Source organism: Bos javanicus, chromosome 15, assembly GCF_032452875.1.
Source record: "Bos javanicus breed banteng chromosome 15, ARS-OSU_banteng_1.0, whole genome shotgun sequence".
In the NCBI taxonomy this organism is placed as follows: domain Eukaryota; kingdom Metazoa; phylum Chordata; class Mammalia; order Artiodactyla; family Bovidae; genus Bos; species Bos javanicus.
In genome coordinates, this window is record NC_083882.1 from 59175992 (window position 1) to 59199548 (window position 23557).

Below are 23557 nucleotides of genomic sequence, written 5' to 3' on the forward strand. Positions count from 1 at the left end.
TGGCCAGACAAATCCTGAAAGCAAAGCTGATATTTCCCTGTGCTAAAGATGGATACAAGAGGCTTTCCTAACCTGTTGCTATTTAACACTGGAATGTTATAGCATAGTTTATTTTATACTATCCCAAATTCAGCAATAGCTTTCAGATTATAATAAGTTCTTATGTAGAAGAAAGAAGTTCTGAGCTACAAGGACTTGTGGGTCTAGCTCTGCTGTCAGTTGCATTCTTCACTAGAAGGTAATGAATAGATTGCTACTTACATTAATATTTTTTTTCTCTCCTGAGTGTAGTAATTTGTAAGTGGGTGATCTCTGGAGGAATGACAAGATCTCATAACTTTCAATTTGGAGGGAAAGATTTTGTATCTTAGCTTCTCTACTATTTGAATGCCTATTCTCAACAGTAAAGGATCCACCTGCAATGCAGAAGACGCAGGTTTTGAGAGGCTTAAAGGCAGGATGGCTAGGGGTCCCCAAGTGGAGGAAATAGACTGCAAGTGTCATAGACTGCACGTTTTCTTTCTCTCTCTCTTAAGCAGCAGGAGGAAACAAACTACAAGTGTCAGACATTTTTCCCCCTTCTCTATACAAAATTAAAAGGTTTCTTTTAAACTTCTGTGTTGCCATTACCTGGTTCCACCTGAATTTAACTTTTCTCAAACCTTGAAGTAACCAATGCATTTTTCTTATGGAAATATTTTTCTTAAGCTATGTAATGAACTATGTATTTGCTTGGAAATCTGCCTTTTTTCAAGATTCATGTCAATTGTTTTGTGACCCAGGATGACTCACCTTGTGCTAGTGCGATCTCAAAATGCATGTGGTGGGTGAGGGGCCTGGTGCCACTCTCAGTTTTGAGGTATTTCCTTTCTCTAGTTAGCAGCTTGCTGATATCTGTGGTGTTGGAGAAGACTCTTGATAGTCCCTTAGACTGCAGGGAGATCCAACCAGTCCATCCTAAAGGAGATCAGTCCTGGCTGTTCATTGGAAGGACTGATGCTGAAGTTCAACTCCAATACTTGGGCCACCTCATGCGAAGAGTTGACTCATTGGAAAAGACCTTGATGCTGGGAGGGATTGGGGGCAGGAGGAGAAGGGGACACCAGAGGATGAGATGGCTGGTTGGCATCACCGACTCGATGGACATGAGTTTGAGTGAACTCCAGGAGTTGGTGATGGACAGGGAGGCCTGGTGTGCTGCAATTCATGGGGTTGCAAAGAGTCGGACACTACTGAGTGACTGAACTGAACTGAATAGGTATTATCACTTCTTGCTATAAACTGTGAAGGGGGCACTGTTTCTGCCCCCTTCTGATGTGTATGTCAGAAGCTTATTCTGTGTCTTTTATACTTTAATAAAATTTTATTACACAAAAGCTCTGAACGATCAAGCCTCTTCACTGACCCCTGATCGAATTCCTCTCCTCTAGAGGCCAAGAATCCCGGCATCACTCACAGCTCATAGCAACAATCTTTCACTTTGATCCTTGGGTTGGCAAGATCCCCTGGAGGAAATGGCAACCCACTCCACTATTCTTGCTAGGAAATTCCATGGACAGAGGAGCCTGGGGGGCTACAGTCCACGGGATTTCAAAAGAGTTGGACAGAGCAACTACACAACACAACAACAACATCTGAAACCTCCTAGCAGCCTGTCAGTTTTCCAGAATATTCTCCCTTTTGCAGCATTTGCCCTCTGGAAACTTCTACACCACTTCTACACCACTATTCAGTGTTATCATGACAGTAAAATAAAATCACTGAACTATATTTGAATAAAATACTCTTTTAATTTTCTTATTCAAAAATAGAAGGTTAAAGAAAAAAAAAAAAAACTGCTAGGTACATCCATACTAATCGTAGGATTCTCCTAGTAGAATTGGACATATTTTCTATGGTAGAACTGGATATACCCTGTGAGTCTAAATTTATCATCGCTAAGAAGATTCATTCTGATGCTTGGTGGTTTGGGCCGTTGAATTAACAGCTAGGTAAAAATCTAACAGGAATTTTTTGGTTGGGCCAAGAATGACATTTGGAAAATCTAGCAATAGAAAATCTCTAAAAGACAGTGCTGCACTCAATATGCCAGCAAATTTGGAAAAGTCAGCAGTGGCCACAGGACTGGAAAAGGTCAGTTTTCATTCCAATCCCAAAGAAAGGCAATGCCAAAGAATGCTCAAACTACCGCACAATTGCACTCATCTCACACGCTAGTAAAGTAATGCTCAGAATTCTCCAAGCCAGGCTTCAGCAATACATGAACCGTGAACTTCCAGATGTTCAAGCTGGTTTTAGAAAAGGTAGAAGAACCAGAGATCAAATTGCCAATATCTGCTGGATCATGGAAAAAGCAAAAGAGTTCCATAAAAACATCTATTTCTGCTTTATTGACTATGCCAAAGCCTTTAACTGTGTGGATCACAATAAACTGTGGAAAATTCTGAAAGAGATGGGAATACCAGACTACCTAACCTGCCTCTTGAAAAACCTATATGCAGGTCAGGAAACAATGTTAGAACTGGACATGGAACAGCAGACTGGTTCCAAATAGGAAAAGGAGTATGTCACAGCTGTATATTGTCACCCTGCTTATTTAACTTCTATGCAGAGTACATCATGAGAAATGCTGGGCTGGAAGAAGCACAAGCTGGCATCAAGATTGCCGGGAGAAATATCAATAACCTCAGATATGCAGATGATACCACCCTTATGGCAGAAAGTGAAGAGGAACTAAAAAGCCTCTTGATGAAAGTGAAAGAGGAGAGTGAAAAAGTTGGCTTAAAGCTCAACATTCAGAAAACGAAGATCATGACATCTGGTCCCATCACTTCATGGGAAATAGATTGGGAAGCAGTGGAAACAGTGTCAGACTTTATTTTGGGGGGATCCAAAATCACTGCAGATGGTGATTGCAGCCATGAAATTAAAAGACACTTACTCCTTGAAAGGAAAGTTATGACCAACCAGCATATTCAAAAGCAGAGACATTACTTGGCCAACAAAGTCTGTCTAATCAAGGCTATGGTTTTTCCTGTGGTCACGTATGGATGTGAGAGTTGGACTATGAAGAAAGCTGAGCACTGAAGAATTGATGGTTTTGAACTGTGGTGTTGGAGAAGACTCTTGAGAGTCCCTTGGACTGCAAGGAGATCCAACCAGTCCATCCTAAAGGAGATCAATCCTGGGTGTTCTTTGGAAAGACTGATGCTAAAGCTGAAACTCCAGTACTTTGGCCACCTCATGCGAAGAGTTGACTCATTGGAAAACACTCTGATGCTGGGAGGGATTGAGGGCAGGAAGAGAAGGGGACGACAGGATGAGATGGCTGAATGACATCACCGACTCGATGGACATGAGTTTGAGTAATCTCCGGGAGTTGGTGATGGACAGGGAGGCCTGGCGTGCTGCGATTCATGGGGTTGCAAAGAGTTGGACATGACTGACAGTTCTTTCTAATAATTAGAAAGCTGTCTTTCTAATAATTAAGATCTCAGCTCACACTTATCATTCCTTGACCCATTTCCCTAAAGTAAAGTATATTGGAATGACCTGACAAAGTGAATAGTATTTCTTTTGACTATAATTTATTCTATTTGACCAGAGGTCAAATTGCTTCATCTCCTCCACCTGAAATTGCCATATAGGCCTGTTTAGTGTTGTTTAACTATCAGGTTTTACCCCATGGTGACTTTTGTCATGAGTGTGTACGCCACTATTGTTAACATTTTGAAGTAATATATGGTATTACTGTTAAGGTCATTCTAGTTTTTGTGAGGGAAACTGACCAGCAGCATCTTCTTATTTAGACTTTCTGAATTTAATTTGTACCCTCTTATAAGTAGTAGGTTACTTTACATCCTTACATTTAGTTAAGTTCCTGAGATATAGACTCATTTAATATCAGTAAGCCTTTTAGCTTCTGTACTGAAATAAAAAATTCAAGCAGTAATTTAAATTTGAACAAACTAAATCTAAAATATTTTCCATTATTTTAGTTTAGGAGAAATCGCCATAAGAAATAATAACTTCTTTCTGAACCAGAGGCTAATAAAGTATTTTAACTTTCTGCTGCCCTGGACCTTATTGAATGTCCCACACAGTCCCACTTCCATCATTATGGGTATTTTAAATGAAAAATCTGTTTCATTTGTGTAAGATTTCAGTCTGTGACTTTAAACGCTTCAGAAGCCCTCTTAGACTATGTGTGTATGCCTGACTTGATCTCAGTTCCGTGAAGTTTTACCTCTTATCAATGACAACTGACATCAGTGTACTAACTGACCCTTCTTGTGCCTAGGTACCCTGATATGCCCACTGCAGCGGATGTTGTGAACGCGTTAGATCAACAGGCACTTGCGTCAATCCTGAGAGCATACGGAGAGGAGAAGCACGCCAAGAAAATCGCTTCAGCAATCATTCAAGCACGCGGCCTCTACCCCATCACCAGAACCCAGCAGCTTGCCAGCATTGTTGCAGGTACCCTCATTAATTCTAAACAGTGTCTGAGAGAAGAAAAAATATATATACATATATGCGTGTATGTGTGTGTATGTATAAATCCCCTGAAGTCCCAGAGGGATTTATCTGTACTTCAAATCATGCAGGGTAGAATCTTGCCTATCCTTCTCTTATGCCAGCTTTTTTTGGTTTTGCAAGCCTCTCCCCTCCAACACCTCTCTCCCACAAACAATTTTTTAAAATATACTGTAGTTTGCTGATTAGTTTAATAATAGAATTTTTTGTTTTTTGCATGAGGTGATTTATCATTTGTGCCTACCAAGGTGAAATGTGGAATGACAGGAGCGGAAGAATTTCTCGATCCATCACAGTAGTTGATAAGCATCCTGTATAAGATCTGACATTACCTCTCTTAGTTTCACATTTCTGCATTTTAATATTTTGGGCAAAAGGAGAATTGCATTGCCCAACTGCTAAAATAAAATCCAGTGACTCATCCATCTATTCTAAACAACCAGCTAACAAAGAGTATGTGATGTATAGGTTATTCTACTTTGTGAATGCTAACTAAATCAGCCTGAGGGGCTTATTGAAACATTTCATCTTTTCTGCTCTTCGCCACTATAAACCTCTTGAACTTAAGTCTAGCTAGGAGGTGCTTTATTATAGCCTTTCTGTTTGAAGCCAAAGTTGTTTCACAGCTGTGTTCCATGATGAAAGTTTTCTAAGACAAAAATACAACTCCTGCAGTTATTTAACAGAATTCCAGTGGTAAATTCTTCATCTTGTTAGACCATCTGAAATCCTACATCATTTTCATTTATCAAAGGTAATAAGATTTTTTTCAAAAGTTCTTAGTAAGTTACTTTAAGTAGCCAAAGAAGGAAAAAAGGGAATACTTATGTAGCTTGTAAAAAGAACCTAGTTTTAGTTGCCTCTATCTTAATATTATTCATAGTTTAAGGAATAAAACAATATAAATTCACTAAGATCAAGATTTAGAGATCCTGTAGCCATTGCTCTATAACATAAGTTAATAAGACTATGTTCTACTTAGCTACTAATCATAAAATATGAAGAGTGGACCAAGTCTTTAATTTTTTGCTATATACCTCAAGGCCCTTTCCTCTTACTATTGAAATTCCTGTAACAAGTAAGGGTAAATTCTTGCAGTTATGTGAGCATAAAATATTCCATGATTTGCTCCCCCAAAGCATTTATACCAGCAGATTGACATCAATTCACCCTGTCTTCTGTCCCTTTCCTTCTTCTTACTCCATACGCACTAACACATCTATCTCCACCTTATCCTTTCTGTCATTGACTAGCTGTGTTCTCTGTCTTCCATTTTGGAAAGAAGAGCAGTGAGAAGTCACATTATTTTTTATTAATAAGAAAATCCAAAACTTTCGGTGCTGAAAAACGAGGACTCAGGGTTAGAGGGCATCCTAGAGATCATCCAGTCAAAGAACCTTATCTGATAATTGAAGAAACCAAGTCAAGGGATGGTGAGCAGTATCCTCAGTGGTACAACTTAATCAGTGACAACATCAGATTTAGAATTTGAAAAGTCATGTATTTGAGGCATCATTGAGAATCTGCCTTTAAGAAATTAAGCTAGCTTTTCTGTCTCAGAACTCTAATCTATGAATTTGGGAAAATAACAGTATGGTATTCAATAGAAATTATATGAAGTTGTAGAATAGGAACAATTTAAGTGTTTTCAGAAAAATCGTGTTGTGAAAAGCTTATTTTGGCCAAGACAAATGATATAAACATGAGAATTTTCATGTATGTGTAGGTAAATCCCCATGTTAGGTAAATGCCATTGAAAACTTGAGTGCTTTATAATCCATTTTTATGGCTCAAATCAGCCCATATAATACAACTTTACTGATGATGGTATAATTCTTTGGAGAAGGGAAAAACAGAAAAAATTGTTTTCCATTTTGTGCTTATTTATTCAAAAAATATTTTGGGAGCAGCTGCTATATTCCAGGCATTTTACTAAATACAAAAAGTAGAATGAGAAGCAAATCAGAAAGCTTCTATTTCATGAAACTAACAGGCTAATAAGTGATAGAATAAAAACATGGTATTAGAAACTTGTACTTATAGTTGTAACACTCTTATTTATTGTAATTTAAAGTTATGATTGTGTGGCTCATAGAAAAAGTTGATTCAAGTGGAGAATTATAGAACATATAAATATGTGTGTGTGTGTGTGTGTGTGTGTGTTACATAAACCATACCTTACATAACCACACCTGTGGCATATATTCTATAAGCTCTAATTTTGCTTTTATTAAAATTAAATAAGAATTTAAAGAGACTGCCAAAGCAATCTGAATGAGCACATTTTCTTGATTTTCATTATTTTTGTCTTAATAATTACCTCACCCACATCTAATTTGATTGCATTTGTACATGACTTACCTTTATAAGAGAAAAGTTTCCAAAGTCTCCAACTTAGTATCCATGGAAACAGCAGCTGTGTTTCCTTTTGTATTCATATTTTACCCATTCTTGTGATATTTCATTAAATTATGTATTAACAATAGTAAGTGTCCTGGGCTGTAAGCAAACAGTTCTATGGTTCTTTTGGTGGGAGCAGGACTATATGGAACACTGGAGAGTAGAATACAATTTGTTTAGTAGAGAAAGGGATTAATCTGTGAAGTCCTTTAAACAGAAGTCCCTTAAGAGAGCTGCTTCATAAAGGAAATACAGGAAGCAATGGAGAGCCCAAGAAGTTTCCCGTATTAGTTTCATAGTGCTGCTATAACAAAGCACCACACACTACATGGCTTAAAACAACAAAGTTATTCTTTCACAGTCCTGGAAGGCAGAAGTCCAAAACCAAAGTATCAGCAGAGCTCTGGGGAAGAATGTTTCCTTGACTCTTCCTAGTTTCTGGGAGTTGCCAACAGTCCTTGGTGATCCTTGGCTTGTAGATGCATCACTAAATCTACAGGCCACACCATCATCACATGGTGTTCTTGTGCATCTGTCTTTGTGTCCAACTTTCCTTTATTATAAGGACCTCAGTCATGTTTGATACAGGGCCTACCCTAATCCAGTACACAGTCATCTTATCTTGATTGTCTCTGCAAAATTCTTATTTCCAAATAAAGTCACATTCACAGGGTTCTGGTGGACGTGAACTCTGGGGGACACTGTTCAACCTAGTACAGTTCCTAAGCAATATCTTTATTTAACAAACCTGTATTTTATCAGGCTATAATGTGCAGGATTATATTTGAATGTCTTTTCTGGTTCTTCATAAATTCATGCTAAATATGTTCAATATTATCAAGCACTTTGGGAAATATGCCAGTGTTCCTGACACATAGTAAAACCCATATATGGATGAACATTTAAATTGCTTCCTTTGCTTTCAAAAAACTAATAATCTATCACAACAAGAAAGACCACCACTCTTCTAATCACAATATACTTAGTGGAATTATATAATAATTCAAGTGATTAAGCTGTATTTATAAAACCTGAAGCCTAGTGCCATTGGTAGTACAAATAACTACAGTTTGAGTATTTTCCCAATCATGGGAGTTCCAGAAGACAGATTTGGGGCTTTCAGTTGGGCAGAACACTTACAACTACCATGAATTACTTTGTAAATTACCAAGTCAGTAATTTGTAAGATAATTCCAAAAACAACCTGAAGGACTTCACTGATTATACACACTATTTAAAGCTCGTAGCCAGGAATTTTCATGTAAATCACACATATACAGTTGTTCCCTCCACTAAAGTTCCCTACACCTACCCTTTCCTGTGGCTAATGTCAGCTCTTCCTTTTGAGCTTAGTTGAAATGTCACTTCCTTTAGGAATTTTTTTCCAGTCCTACACAAATTAGTTGAGATTCTCTCCTTTTTGCTCCCATAGCACTGCATTAGCTTGTCGTAGCGTTTGTGCTGTTCTTGTCTCTTGCTTACTATTTATCTTTTCCCCTGGACTTATACTGTCTAATATAGTTGCCACTAGCCACATATGTCTGTCGAGCTCTTGAAATGTGGTTGCTCTAATTTGAGAAGTGTCCTATATGCAAAATACACACAAATTTGGGGGCTTAGTTTGAATAAAGAATTTAACATCTCAAAAAATTTTATGTGCATTATATGTTGAAATGAAAAAAATGAATCTCCCATACCAAAACGGTCTAACATTAATACTAAAATACTCAGGTAAATTAGAAAATACACATTGCCCTCCTTGGGATACTCTGAAAAAAAAATACTCATACAATAGTTTTACTAATTAAGAATCTTTAAAGACGAGAAATGGTACATATAAAATTACTCAAGCTCTTCAGGAAAAAGATTTATGCATTTAATTTTGACAAAATGGCCATGGCCTAGATTTTGCAGATTAATGTATATTCGATTTGTGTAGGCTTAAAAATGATTTTGGCTCTGGATATCTCTGAATTAAAAAAAAAGTCTGATTATTTTCCTCAATAAACTGCTCATATTTCATACAGAGCTATTCTTAATTCCATTTCTCTTTCAATTCTCTGGATACATCAAAGGGGAAAAAAATGACCATTTAATCTTAACTATTAAATTTAGTTTAATGTAAAGATCTTAGTTCAAGTCCTTGGTTCTACAACTTGCTTTCTGTGTAAACTTGAACAGTTCTACGCTGCATCTTTCTCATCTTGAAATGGAAGTAAATAATATTTATGGTGAAAGTGAATAATATTTATGATGATCATCTTTATTTTTGTTTAGCCAATGTTAATCCTATTAATCATATTTTACTTTAATGAATATTGAAGTTCACTTGGAGTTTCCAAGCTCATGCAAAAATCAGAGAAATATACTGATCACTTTTCAGGTCATTGGGATTTGGATTCAAATTCACAAAATGTATAATTAATGCATTGATTATCAAACATTGACAGAAGGCTTATACTATCAATTTTCAATGGGAAAAGGGGGGTGGGAAGAAGCTTCTTAGATATGTCTAATCCTTGTTGATTAAACATATAGACATTATTCCCTGGCTAACTCTATGATGTAACCTTTATTCTGACTCGTGTACTGGGTACATGGCCAGAGCTTAATGATTGCTTGTTGAACAAATAAATCAATAAAAAGATGTGTACATTCTCGGCCAAAGTAAAATAAAAATTCAGGAAAAACGATTATAAATTGTTAGCTATTACTGAGAATCAATTGTACTCTGCCCTTCAGTTTGAAGAGCAGGGAACCTAAGCATCAAAGTCCTCAGTATCAGTTAAAGCAGCTTCAGGGATAGGTGAGACTCCCTAGGACATGGCATCAAAAATCCTCAAGTTCTATTTCTGTTTCTGCAGTTTATTAGATTTGTGAACTTAAATAAGTCACTTATCTTATCTGATACTTATTTTCTTGTCTGGAAGAGAGGGATAGCTAATTCCTAATATGACCAATAAAGGAGATCATATTTGGAAAGTTCTCTGTGGCTCAGACAGTAAAGCGTCTGCCTGCAATGTGGGAGACCTGGGTTTGATCCCTGGGTTGGGAAGATCCCCTGGAGAAGGAAATGGCAACCCACTCCAGTACTCTTGCCTGGAAAATTCCATGGACAGAGGAGCTTTGTAGGCTACAGTCCATGGGGTCACAAAGAGTCGGACACGACTGAGAGACTTCACTTCACCTCACTGTGAATTTTAAAGTGTAAATACACTTTTAAGCATTTTATTCTCTTTGTCCAGTACTTGGATGATCCAGAGAGCAAATAAGTGCACTAGTTAGAACCCTGAGTGTGGTCTTCTACCCTGGAATTCCTGTCCACAGGCAAATCACAGTGTGATTCCAAGCTATTTTTTCTTTAGAGGTTACATGAGAAGGTATATGAGTTTTATAAAGAATAGTCATTCTTTTTTCCATTGGTACATGTAAGGTATATCTTTACACAGTAGCATTGGTGGCTTAGGCCTCAACTTGCCTTTGAAATCACTACCTTTTCCCAGCAAAATTTTGTTAATTCAGAGAGAAATTTTAAAAGTAAAAAATAAAGCATTCATTAAGAAACGCATCACCATCAAATTTTAGTGGAATATAAACTGTTTCCTGATGAAGCTAATCAGACTGGTTTGCCATTCCTTTGTTGTTTTAATAGCCTACATGTTGCTTCCTCCTTCTTTCCCAAAAAGCACTCTTTTTAGTAATGTTGCCATAATAAGAAATAAACAAAGATGTCCAAGAGTTCAATTATGATGATAGTAAAAAATGGTATGGTCAAACCTACAGTCGAATTTGGATGGTTTGCCATTGAGTCATAGTTGTCTTTGCTGCTGCCTATGATAATGCATTTATTCTTCTGTCATTTTAAATTTCTTGAGTTCAATCTGTTATACCCTGTGTGTATTGTTATGGTAACTTCATGCCAGCTAAATTATCAAATGACATTTCATAAGTAAACTTATTTCTTATTTTAATAAGTAATCTTTCCCAGAGACATTCTGTACAAGAAGTTCAACTCAGAAGAGAATGAAATGAAATGTGGGAAGAGAAAAAAAAAGAAAGGGAAACCTGAAAATCTTCCTTCTAAAAAATCTGGTTATGCTCAGTTTGAAGTACCAAATAGGATGTAGGAAATGCTAATCCCAAGTGACTGTGGCCTAATCCTAATTTAATAATGCTGCTGCTGCTGCTGCTGCTAAGTCGCTTGAGTCTTGTCCAGCTCTGTGCAACCCCATAGATGGCAGCCCACCAGGCTCTGCCGTCCCTGGGATCCTCCAGGCAAGAACACTGGAGTGGGTTGCCATTTCCTTCTCCAGTGCATGAAAGTGAAGTTGCTCAGTCATGTCTGACTCTTCGCGACCCCATGGACTGCAGCCTACCAGACTCCATCCATGGGATTCTCCAGGCAAGAGTACTGGAGTTGGGTGCCATTGCCTTCTCCAATAATAATGCTAGCTAACACTTTTTGAACTAATACTGGGCACTAAATTATTTTCGGTTATTAACTCAGTCCTCATGACTACCTATAAGGCAAGTACTATTTTTATCCCCATTTTACAGATGAGGAACTAAAAACACAAAGAGGCTAGATAGGTTGTCTCTTGTTAAGTGGAGCTGGAATTGAAAGCTAGTAATCTCTCTCTGGAGGCTTCCCAGGTAGCTCTAGCAGTAAAGAACCCATCTGCCAGTGCAAGAGATGTAGAAAGATGAAGGTTCTATCCCTGGGTTGGGAAGATTCTCTGGAGGAAGAAATAGAAAACTACTCCAGTATTCTTGCCTAAAACATCCCATGGAGAGAGGAGCCTGGTGTGCTACAGTCCATGGGGTCACTAAGAGTCAGACGTGGCTGAGCACAGGCACACAGACAATTTCACTCTAGACCCTGTACTCTTATGTACAACACTACTCTAAATCCCTTTCTCATGATAGGGCACAGCATGAATTTTCAGTGGAGAACACTGATAGCTCAATCTTCCAGGATCTCATATACTCATATAGGAAATAGTCATATAAGCAACTCACTCTGTCACCCTGTAATAAATGATATGGATAACAGAGTCAAAAACAAAAGGATATGGAAATACAGAGAAGGGAGCAACTGATTTTAATGTGCTTTTAGAGGGTTTGGGTAGAAGTTACAGACAAAGAGACCTTTGAATTGAACCTTTTAAGAGGGAGAGTGATGGCTATTTATAGAAAAGACCCTGTCACACAGTAGAAACTTATTAATTACAGAAATGAAAAAAAAATCAATAAATAAATGAAGCAGGTAAGATTTCAGGGAGCTGTGAGGAATAGAAAACGGACAACTCATGGTCCTATCCCAGGACCCAGCACACTTATAATCCCTAGAATTCTTCATTATCTTGAGATCTTCTATCCTAAGTGTGACCTTGAATTAAGTCAGATTCTTTATTTAGAATAACCAAGTCCTCATGGTTTTCCTGATTATGGCAGAATTTTAGACTGCTTCTAGGGTATGAGAGAAGGGAAATGTGTCCTTTTACATCATTACTCCATTTCTTACTGTTTTATACTCTGTATACTTTTGCAAGTGAAAATTAAGTCATGTCTAAGTCATGTCCAACTCTTGTGATCCCATGGACTGAAGCCTGCCAGCCAGGCTGTATATAGGCAGGCTAAATCCCATCTGTCTATGGGATTTCCTAGGCAAGAATACTGGAGTGGGTTGCCATTTCCTTCTCCAGAGGATCTTCCCAGCCCATTGCCGGCAGTCTCCTGCATTGCAGGTGGATTCTTTACGTACTGAGCCAGACTGTTCTTGGTTCCTGGCTAATTTGATTTCTTTCAAGTTCTATACCTAGCTAACTGTGGCTAGCCTTACTTAGTCCTGACCAGCTTCTACTTCATCTTTTATCATTCTGGGCCCAATTTTCTTACTCTTTCATCTTTACTTCACTACCATAGGTATCTTTCATTTTGCATCTTTAACTCTTCACATGGAATATTGCTTTTATCCATTTCCTTGGGAATCTTGGGATACCACCCCACCCCACCAAGGTCCAATTTTTATTACCACCTACTGCCCAAGTCTCAATTTTCCTGATTCTTAATTCCTTACTCTGTCACACTGCTGCTGCTGCTAAGTCACTTCAATTGTGTCCGACTCTGTGCGACCCCATAGATGGCTGTCACTCTGTCACTAATTGGGTGCTATTCAAGACAAGTCAATTTTCACTCTGGTCTGTTTTATTTTCTTACAAAAGATGGGTGTATTAGACCTCCCCCACAATCCCTAATGTGTTATGAAACTAAAACAGACATTTTCCTAGCCCACAGTGTGGATACTTCAGAAATACCTTTGAATTATTTCTAAGTTACCTCCCCCCAATTTGATCAGTTTTAAAATTCTGTCCTGATCCTCACTGGTGATTGACTTCTCTCCTTTTCCATACCTATCAGGACCACTGTTTATCCCTTATTTAGATTATTACAATAACCTCCTTAAAGATCTACCAGCATTTATTTTCCTCACTCAAATCCATCTTACACATATTTTGGAGTGTCCATCCAGCCTACATCCTCTTTCCTTGCAATTGCATAGGTCCCTACCAACTCCCAATACCTGATAACAGAAGGGTAAAACCTGTGTAGCCATGTTCATTGATTACCCTTGAAGCAACTGATTATAAAGAGTCATGTAAATTAGATACGTCTCTCAAATTTTGAACCATGAAGACCAGAATCTATAATTATATGGTATTGGGAATGAAGAATTAGGGCCAGATTTGCATCTCTTTCAATCAAGAACAAGGAGAAAGCCGTAATTAGGAGAATTGGGAATCAAGAACAGAGTGAAGAAAATTAATTGCAGAAATAATAGACATCCAGAAAATGGAGATGTTCAGAGATATACACACACAAATCCATGTACAAATGTGTGGAAAGAATGCTTGTCTGTAAGCTTTTCAGTTCTCTTAAGGTCTACTGCTATTCCCTACAGCTGACTTCCTGTGATTCATGAGTGTGAGTGAGTGAGTGAGTGTGAAGTCGCTCAGTCGTGTCCGACTCTTTGCGACCCCATGGACTGTAGCCTACCAGGCTCCTCAGTCCATGGAATTTTCCAGGCAAGAGTACTGAAGTGGGTTGCCATTTCCTTCTCCAGGGGATCTTCCCAACCCAGGGATTGAACTCACGTTTCCCGCTTTGCAGGCAGATGCTTTACTGTCTGAGCTACCAGGGAAGCCCCCTGTGATTCATACATTTCCTTTTAATAATTGTTTTTTATTTTAGTGGACTTTGTCCCATTCTTTAACATGCAGTCAACCCCCTAGGACATCACGGCTTTACTAATCATGTCATTTACTTGTTCAAAAACTTTCAGTGGCTATCCTTTGCTCACGTGTTTAATCCCAAACTCCCAAACTTGATATATTTGGGTCCATTCTGTAGTCTAGAACATTCTTTTCACACCTCTCTAATTATCCTATGTATTCCTGCCTAAATGTTCTGTCCTTTTTCCTCCAAACATGGTTTTTTTCTCCAAAAAATAAAAAGTTCTCCTTCCATCTCCACTGGTTTAAAACCTGTCTACCATTAAAGCCCAACTTAAATGATACTTTATATTTTTCATGATTCCATCCTTGATCGCCCAACTTGGTCTTTGATTTAAACTACTATAGCAGCTTGTTCATCTTTTAACTTCTTCATAACAGTGTGGTGTGACTGGAGAATGCAGGCTTTCAAATCAGAGCTACATTCAACCCTGGGTTTTGCTATTTAACAGTTGTATAACTTTGCCAAGTTGTTTAATCTTTCTAGGCCTTAGAGAAATAGGTATTAAGCAAATAATGATGCAAATAAACAAATAATTATAAATTGTATAAGTGTTATGAAGAAAACAGATAGGGTTTAGTGTTAAACTACATGGTTTAGTATAATTGTACAAAGTTTGCAGTTGGTGCTAGTGGTAAAGAACCTGTCTGCCAATGCAGGAGACTTAAGAGTCACAGGTTTGATCCCTGAGTCGGGAAGATCCCCTGGAGGATGGCATGGCAACCCACTCCAGGATTCTTGCCTGGAGAATCCCATGCCAGAGGAGCCAAGAAGACTCAAGTCAATAGAGTCGCAAAGACTGAAGCGACTTAACACACACAAGGCTTACGGAGAGTACAGTAGGGGGCCCTAGCCTGGTTAGGGGTTTTAGGAAGGCTTCCCTGAAGAAGTAGCCTTTACACAAATCTAAAAGAATAAGCAGCCAAGTGACAATTCTAGGAGAAGCATTCTCAAGACAAAGAAACTAAGCAATAACAAAGGCCCTGAGGCCCTGCTGTATCCTTCTCCATCACTAGTATTTTCTCTTCTCCTCTCTGGGGTGTTGCTTCACTCAGTCCCAGTTTTTTGTTTGTTTGTTTTTAATTTCATGTTTCATATCACGATTTGTGTTCTATTAGTAAGTTTAATTCTCATTGCCCTATCTCTTTGTGACATTTTATAGCATAATCTCAATAACTGCAAGCGTCAGTTTAGTCTGTCTGTTAGCTATACCGCTCTGGTGGTTGACTAACCTTTGCTGCTAAAACACTAGAATGTGAATAGACTAGGATAAGCACTGCTTTTTTAATTCTAGTATTTTTTTATTCTTTCCTTTTGATGATTTCCCTTTTCTTTTGGTAATTTTTTAAAAGATATAAACTGAAGTAAAAGTCTCTCTCTCAGTCGTGTCCAGCTCTTTGTGACCCCATGAACTGTAGCCTGCCAGGCTCCTCTGTCTGTGGAATTCTTCAGGCAAGAATACTGGAGTGGGTAACAATGCCTTTCTCCAGGGGATCTTCCCAAACCTGGGATTGAACCCAGGTCTTCTCATCACAGGCAGATTCTTTACAATCTGAGCCATCAAGGGAAGCCCTGTGGGATATTGACATCTGAGCAAATAATTCTCCATGAGTCTTTCAGTACTAATTTTTCTTCCTTTCCTTGTGCCTTAAATGCTGTTGTTTGCTAGGAGTTCAATCCTTCATTCTTTTCTCACTGTACGTGTAATGCTGGACAAACCCATCCATTTCTACAGACCTGACATCATCCATATGCCCATGTACAGCTCAAATCTCTTCTGAACTCTAGACCCATATTTGTCACTACTGTCTGAACATATCAACTATTTACCCCACAAGCATATGAAGTTCAGCTTTCCAATCTCATCTTGCTTACACTGACCATGCCCTTTTTCTGTTTCTAATGCACCTAATCACATTTACTCAAAAGCCCAAATCAGAACCTTCAAATCAACCTTAATTTGAAGAGAAATGGTGTATCACTAAAACTTCTAAATTCTGCCTCCTAAAATCATTATGTTCCTTTCTACCCCAATTTCCACTGTTGCTGCTTTATTATATGCCTTTATTATCTTTGCCAGAATATTCACCATAGTCTTCTAACTGGAATCTATACCTTCTGTGTCTCCAGTCCCCACCATCCCAGCCTCTACCAGAATTATATTTATAAAATACAAATCTCCTACTAGCACACATCTCCTTAAAATCCTTAGTAGGTTCCCTATTATCTGTAGGACAGAACCTAAACTCCTAACATGAAAAACAAGTCTCTTCGTGATCTGGCTTCTGCCTGTTTTTTTTTTTAAAGTAATTTCTTCACCACCTTCTCCACTCTGCCTCCCCCTCCATCCCACACCCAATGCACTCTTATGTCTACACCAAATTGCTTACCATTCATGGTCCTAGAACTCACTTTATGCTTTCACACTTTTCTCCTTTTGTATGTGATCTTTCTCTGCAAGATATGTTGTTCCTCATTTCTCCTTCCACTCAAAAACAGAAAAAAAAATTGTCTGCTTCTTTCAAGACTAGACATTATTTTGGATCCTTTCGGAACTTTTCTTTTTACTGTCCTCCTGAGGTTGCTTACTTGCCACATGAGCATTTACTTCATTACACTCTGTCTTCCTCATAACCTGCCTGAACTCTTTGAATGTAGAGTAACCGTATCTAAGTTTCCAGAGCAGCCTCAGCACTCATCTTCTGGGAACTGGTTTAAAGGATAAATGAGTGGGTTAGAGGAGGCAGGAACTATTCAGTCAGGTAGATTTGAAGTGACTCTGTCATCTAAATTTGTAAATTTGGGCATTTATTACCTTCTCTGAATTGATGTTTCTTAATCTGAAAATCTCTTCCTGGCTGCTCCGGCAAAGCACAGCTGCTGCTCCTTACTTTGGAAGAGAGGTATTGGGAAGAGATACCCCACATCCAAGGTAAGAGAAACCCAAATAAGATGGTGGGTGTTGCAAGAAGGGATCAGAGGGCAGACACACTAAAATCATAATCACAGAAAACTGGTCAATCTAATCACACTAGGATCACAGCCTTGTCTAACTCAATGAAACTAAGCCATGCCCTGTGGGGCCACCCAAGACGGGCAGGTCATGGTGGAGAGGTCTGACAGAATGTGGTCCACTGGAGAAGGGAATGGCAAACCACTTCAGTATTCTTGCCTTGAGAACCCCAAGAACAGTATGAAAAGGCAAAATGATTGGATACTGAAAGAGGAACTCCCCAGGTCGTTAGGTGGCCAATATGCTACTGGAGATCAGTGGAGAAATAACTCCAGAAAGAATGAAGGGATGGAGCCAAAGTGAAAACAATACCCAGTTGTGGATGTGACTGGTGTTAGAAGCAAGGTCCGATGCTGTAAAGAGCAATATTGTATAGGAATGTCAGGTCCATGAATCAAGGCAAATTGGAAGTGGTCAAACAAAAGATGGCAAGAGTGAACGTTGACATTCTAGGAATCAGCGAACTAAAATGGACTGGAATGGGTGAATTTAACTCAGATGACCATTATATCTACTACTGCGGGCAGAAATCCCTCAGAAAAAATGGAGTAGCCATCATGGTCAACAAAAGAGTTTGAAATGCAGTACTTGGATGCAAACTCAAAAATGACAGAATGATCTCTGTTTGTTTCCAAAGCAAACCATTCAGTATCACGGTAATCCAAGTCTATGCCCCAACCAGTAACGCTGAAGAAGCTGAAGTTGAACGGTTCTATGAAGACCTGCAAGACCTTTTAGAACTAACACCCCAAAAAGATGTCCTTTTCATTATAGGGGACTGGAATGCAAAGGTAGGAAGTCAAAAAACCCCTGGAGTAACAGGCAAATTTGGCCTTGGAATATGGAATGAAGCAGGGCAAAGACTAATAGAGTTTTGCCAAGAGAATGCACTGGTCATAGCAAACACCCTCTTCCAACAACACAAGAGAAGACTCTACACATGGACATCACCAGATGGTCAACATCAAAATCAGATTGATTATACTCTTTGCTTCCAAAGATGGAGAAGCTCTATACAGTCAGCAAAAACAAGACCAGAAGCTGACTGTGGCTCAGACCATGAACTCCTTATTGCCAAATTCAGACTTAAATTGAAGAAAGTAGGGAAAACCACTAGACCATTCAGGTGTGACCTAAATCAAATCCCTTATGATTATACAGTGGAAGTGAGAAGTAGATTTAAGGGCCCAGATCTGATAGATAGAATACCTGATGAACTATGGACTGAGGTTTGTGACCTTGTACAGGAGACAGGGATCAAGACCATCCCCATGGAAAAGAAATGCAAAAAAGCAAAATGGCTGTCTGGGGAGGCCTTACAAATAGCTGTGAAAAGAAGAGAAGTGCAAAGCAAAGGAGAAAAGGAAAGATATAAGCATCTGAATGCAGAGTTCCAAACAATAGCAAGGAGAGATAAGAAAGCCTTCTTCAGCGATCAATGCAAAGAAACAGAGGAAAACAACAGAATGGGAAAGACTAGAGATCTCTTCAAGAAAATTAGAGATACCAAGGGAACATTTCATGCAAAGATGGGCTCGATAAAGGACAGAAATGGTATGGACCTAACAGAAGCAGAAGATATTAAGAAGAGGTGGCTAGAATACACAGAACAACTGTACAAAAAAGATCTTCATGACCAAGATAATCACGATGGTATGATCACTCACCTAGAGCCAGACATCCTGGAATGTGAAGTCAAGTGGGCCTTAGAAAGCATCACTACAAACACAGCTAGTGGATGTGATAGAATTCCAGTTGAGCTATTTCTGGATGATGATGCTGTGAAAGTGCTGTACTCAATATGCCAGCAAATTTGGAAAACTTAGCAGTGGCCACAGGACTGGAAAAGGTCAGTTTTCATTCCAATCCCAAAGAAAGGTAATGCCAAAGAATTCTCAATGCTAAGTTGCTTCAGTCGTGTCCGACTCTGTGCAACCCGATAGACGGCAGCCCACCAGGCTCCCTTGTCCCTGGGATTCTCCAGGCGAGAACACTGGAGTGGGTTCCATTTGCACTCATCTCACATACTAGTAAAGTAATGCTCAAAATTCTCCAAGCCAGGCTTCAGCAATACATGAACCGTGAACTTCCAGATGTTCAAGCTGGTTTTAGAAAAGGCAGAGGAACCAGAGATCCAATTGCCAACGTCTGCTGGATCATGGGAAAAACAAGAGAGTTCCAGAAAAACATCTATTTCTGCTTTATTGACTATGCCAAAGCCTTTGACTGTGTGGATCACAATAAACTGTGGAAAATTCTAAAAGAGATGGGAATACCAGACCACTTGACCTGCCTCTTGAAAAACCTATATGCAGGTCAGAAAGCAACAGTTAGAACTGGACATGGAACAACAGACTGGTTCCAAATAGGAAAAGGAGTATGTCAAGGCTGTATATTGTCACCCTGCTTATTTAACTTCTATGCAGAGTACATCATGAGAAGCACTGGGCTGGAGGAAGCACAAGCTGGAATCAAGATTGCCAGGAGAAATATCAATCACCTCAGATATGCAGATGATACCACCCTTATGGCAGAAAGTGGAGAGGAACTAAAAGGCCCCTTGATGAAAGTGAAAGAGGAGAGTGAAAAAGTTGGCTTAAAGCTCAACATTCAGAAAACAAAGATCATGACATCTGGTCCCATCACTTCATGGGAAATAGATGGGGAAACAGTGGAAACAGCGTCAGACTATTTTTCTGGGCTCCAAAATCACTGTCAATGGTGACTGCAGCCATGAAATTAAAAGACACTTACTCCTTGGAAGAAAAGTTATGACCAACCTCTGCTGCTGCTGCTGCTAAGTCACTTCAATCGTGTCCGACTCTGTGCAACCCCGTAGGTGGCAGCCCTCCAGGCTCCACCATCCCTGGGATTCTCCAAGCAAGAACACTGGAATGGGTTGCCATTTCCTTCTCCAATGCATGAAAGTAAAAAGTGAAAGTGAAGTTGATCAGTCATGTCTGACTCCCATAGCATATTAAAAAGCAGAGACATTACTTTGCCAACAAAGGTCCGTCTAGTCAAGGCTATGGTTTTTCCTGTGGTCATGTATGGATGTGAGACTTGGACTGTGAAGAAGCCTGAGCGCTGAAGAATTGATGCTTTTGAACTGTGGTGTAGGAGAAGACTCTTGAGAGTCCCTTGGACTGCAAGGAGATCCAACCATTCTGAAGGAGATCAGCCCTGGGTGTTCTTTGGAAAGAATGATGCTGAAGCTGAAACTCCAGTACTTTGGCCACCTCATGCGATGAGTTGACTCATTGGAAAAGACCCTGCTGCTGGGAGGGATTGGGGGCAGGAGGAGATGGGGTCAACAGAGGATGAGATGGATGGATGGCATCACCAACTCGTTGGACATGAGTTTGGGTAAACTCCGGGAGTTGGCGATGGACAGGGCGGCCTGGCATGCTCCAATTCATAGGGTCGCAAAGAGTCTGATACGACTTAGTGACTGAACTGAACTCAACTGAATCTGAAAATATAAATTATAGCAACTACCTCACAGAATTCTTGGATAACTGAAGCAGACAATATATTTTAAATACCCAATGAAGACTGATCTCTAGTAGACTTTTTTTTTTTTACTTTTGTTGAATGAACACATAAAAATGAGTGAGTGAGCAGGTATTGAGTGGTGAAATGCATTTGAGTGAATAGAACAAATGCTGAAAAAATTTTATAATGGATTCACCAGTAGAGATTTCCTACACATGCAGCAGCTGTCTCACTTTTTGAAGGGATGGTTAAGATGTCAGCAGGCAGAGATGTTACAGTCATCAAGCTAGGAACCTGAAGCTTGAGAAGCAGTGTTAGAAAAGACCAAGAGTGGAGAAAGCATCCCTTTTTTCTTGAAAACATTTCCTGCTGTTACTTTACCTTCCCCCTTGCCCTCTTTTCTTCATCACATCAAAGAACTCTAAAGATGGGCTGACTGCCAATTCATTCAGTATGCATGAGAATCTCATTAACCAGGTGACAAGCTAGCCCTGACATAATTAGCTCTAGGCTTGGATTTTAAAGAATGTTATTGTTGTTGTTGTTGTTTAGTCACTAAGTCATGTCTAATTCTTTGCCACCCCATGGGCTGCAGCACAACAGGCTTCCTTGTTCTTCACTGTCTCACAGAGTTTGCTCAAACTAATGTCCATTGAGTTGGTGATGGCATCCAACCATCTCATCATCTGTTGGCCTCTTCTCCTGCCCTCAGTCTTTCCCAGCATCAGGGTCTTTTCCAGTAATTCATCTCTTTGCATCAAAGTGTTGGAGCTTTAGCATCAGCATCAGTCTTTCCAATGGAGAGAATGTGGTAATTATTAAAAATAATATAAATTATTATTGTTGAGTGAAAATCTCTGATGCCTAATTATTATTATTCAGTGAACTGTTTTAGAGACAGTATCATGGTAATGATTTGAAGGTACTATGTTTTCTTATTTAAAAAAAAAAAAGAGTGTTAACATTTATGTAAAGTCCACTGGGAAGCATTAATCTTGAGGCCTATGTGCCTCAGGTACGTATCTCAGAAGTTGAAACAGAATGATAATCTAGCAGGTAGGATATTTACATTGTTGACTTCATCCCTGTGCTCTGTAGATGAACATGGACTTTCATGACAAATTTAAAATAAAAGCCAGGTTGCTTGTCTTGCTATACTGCTTGCATATTTGCATTATTAGTCAGGGTTCACAACTCTTCATTCTGTTGTATCACTGAATAATGGAAAAAGAAATTCATTTTGGAATTGCACAGAAACTCGGATTCAAATTTTAGCCCTGCTGTTTACTAGATGTGTGAAATTGCACAAGTTATATAATCATTCTAATCCTCTCTAAGATAAAGATACTTCCTAATTTATAAGATTATTGTGATGATTAGAAATTATATTTTAAAACTACCTAGAGCAACTTCACTTTCACTTTTCACCTTCATGCATTGGAGAAGGAAACGGCAACCCACTCCAGTATTCTTGCCTGGAGAATCCCAGGGACAGGGGAGCCTGGTGGGTTGCCGTCTGTGGGGTCGCACAGAGTCAGACGTGACTGAAGCGACTTAGCAGCAGCAACAGCCATGTGCTAGAAATATTATAGAATTTGACAAAAACTAATCAATATGAGGAGTTTACTTTTATCTAGTTGTTGATAGAATCTTTTTCACAAATACATGTAAAAATGACTAAAATTCATGATCACAGAGATAATGTAAAATTTTCTCTAATATACAGACCTCCTTAAAACTCTGTGCTTCCATTGAGGATGATCCCTGGTCGAGGAACTAAGATCCCACATGGCAAAAAAAAAAAAAAAAATTTTTTCTCTATTATAAAAACATCCTCATTTATGTCATACAACATTAAGAAATTCACGTGAAAGCTTTAAAAACGTTTAATACTACTCTACTACCACAACATGTATATAATTTGGCATATCATCTCTTTGTTTTTATTTATTCTCAAATTTTTTGAGCTGAAATGATTGAAAGTATATAACTTCAGAGTTTATTCACTTAATGTTTTATTATGTTACTTATTTTTATTCTAATATACTAGTCAATAAGAAATACCATAGTTTATTTAATCCTATATTCATTATTAGGTATTTGACTTACTTCCTAGTGGAGGCTATTATTGGAAGCTCTATAGTAAATATTTTTATGCACATTTAAGGGATTCTGGATCAGCAAGGAATATTTCCTTTCTAGGCTAAATCCCCTAAGTGAGATTAATGGCATCAACACACACACACACACACACACACACACCTTGAGTCCTTGAAGCATTGTTTTTCAAAATGAACATACATCCTTCTAGAAATCAGTAGCCTTCACTGGACATTATCCAAAGCACTGCTTCTGGAACAATTTGGTAGGCTAAAGCAGGCAGAAAATAAAAGTTTGGGTCAGGGGCTGAGTTCAGTATTAAATTTTGATATGGTAGGGGAAAAAAGCAGATACTTACAATCTATGTTTTAACTAAAATCTATGTGCTATAGGACTTTGGAGAAATTGGCCATCTATTCTTTAATTCAGTAAGATAGTCTATTAGTCTTTCAATAAGCCTGTTATGAGAAAAATGAAGAAAACATAATCCCTGCCTTCTGGAAGTAACACATAATCCTGACATACTTTGGAAGCTTATATTTCATTGGGAGCGATAATTTTTTTTTTTTTTTTTAATAATTGCAACACAGTTGAGAAGTGTTCCGTTGCAGGTTAAGTATGCTACAGGAGGGCGAGCAACTTTATGTTGGAGCCTGAGGATTAATTATGTGTATATACTCACCTCACAAGAAAAAGAGGGCATTGTCAAATATCTTTTCC

At 38.7% G+C, this 23557-nt stretch overlaps 1 protein-coding gene across 11 annotated transcripts in view; it reads left to right on the plus strand.

Annotated features, from left to right (window-relative positions):
- METTL15 (methyltransferase 15, mitochondrial 12S rRNA N4-cytidine) overlaps nt 1-23557 on the plus strand; it is a 367997-nt gene that overhangs the window by 173776 nt on the left and 170664 nt on the right. For 10 of the 11 annotated variants that reach the window (XM_061380989.1, XM_061380990.1, XM_061380991.1 and 7 more), the window contains one exon: nt 4301-4479. In XM_061380989.1, the coding sequence (XP_061236973.1) occupies nt 4301-4479 (179 nt within the window). Of the gene's footprint in view, nt 1-4300; nt 4480-17106; nt 17236-23557 lie in introns of those variants that run through there. The other variant, XM_061380998.1, reaches the window with a different exon arrangement.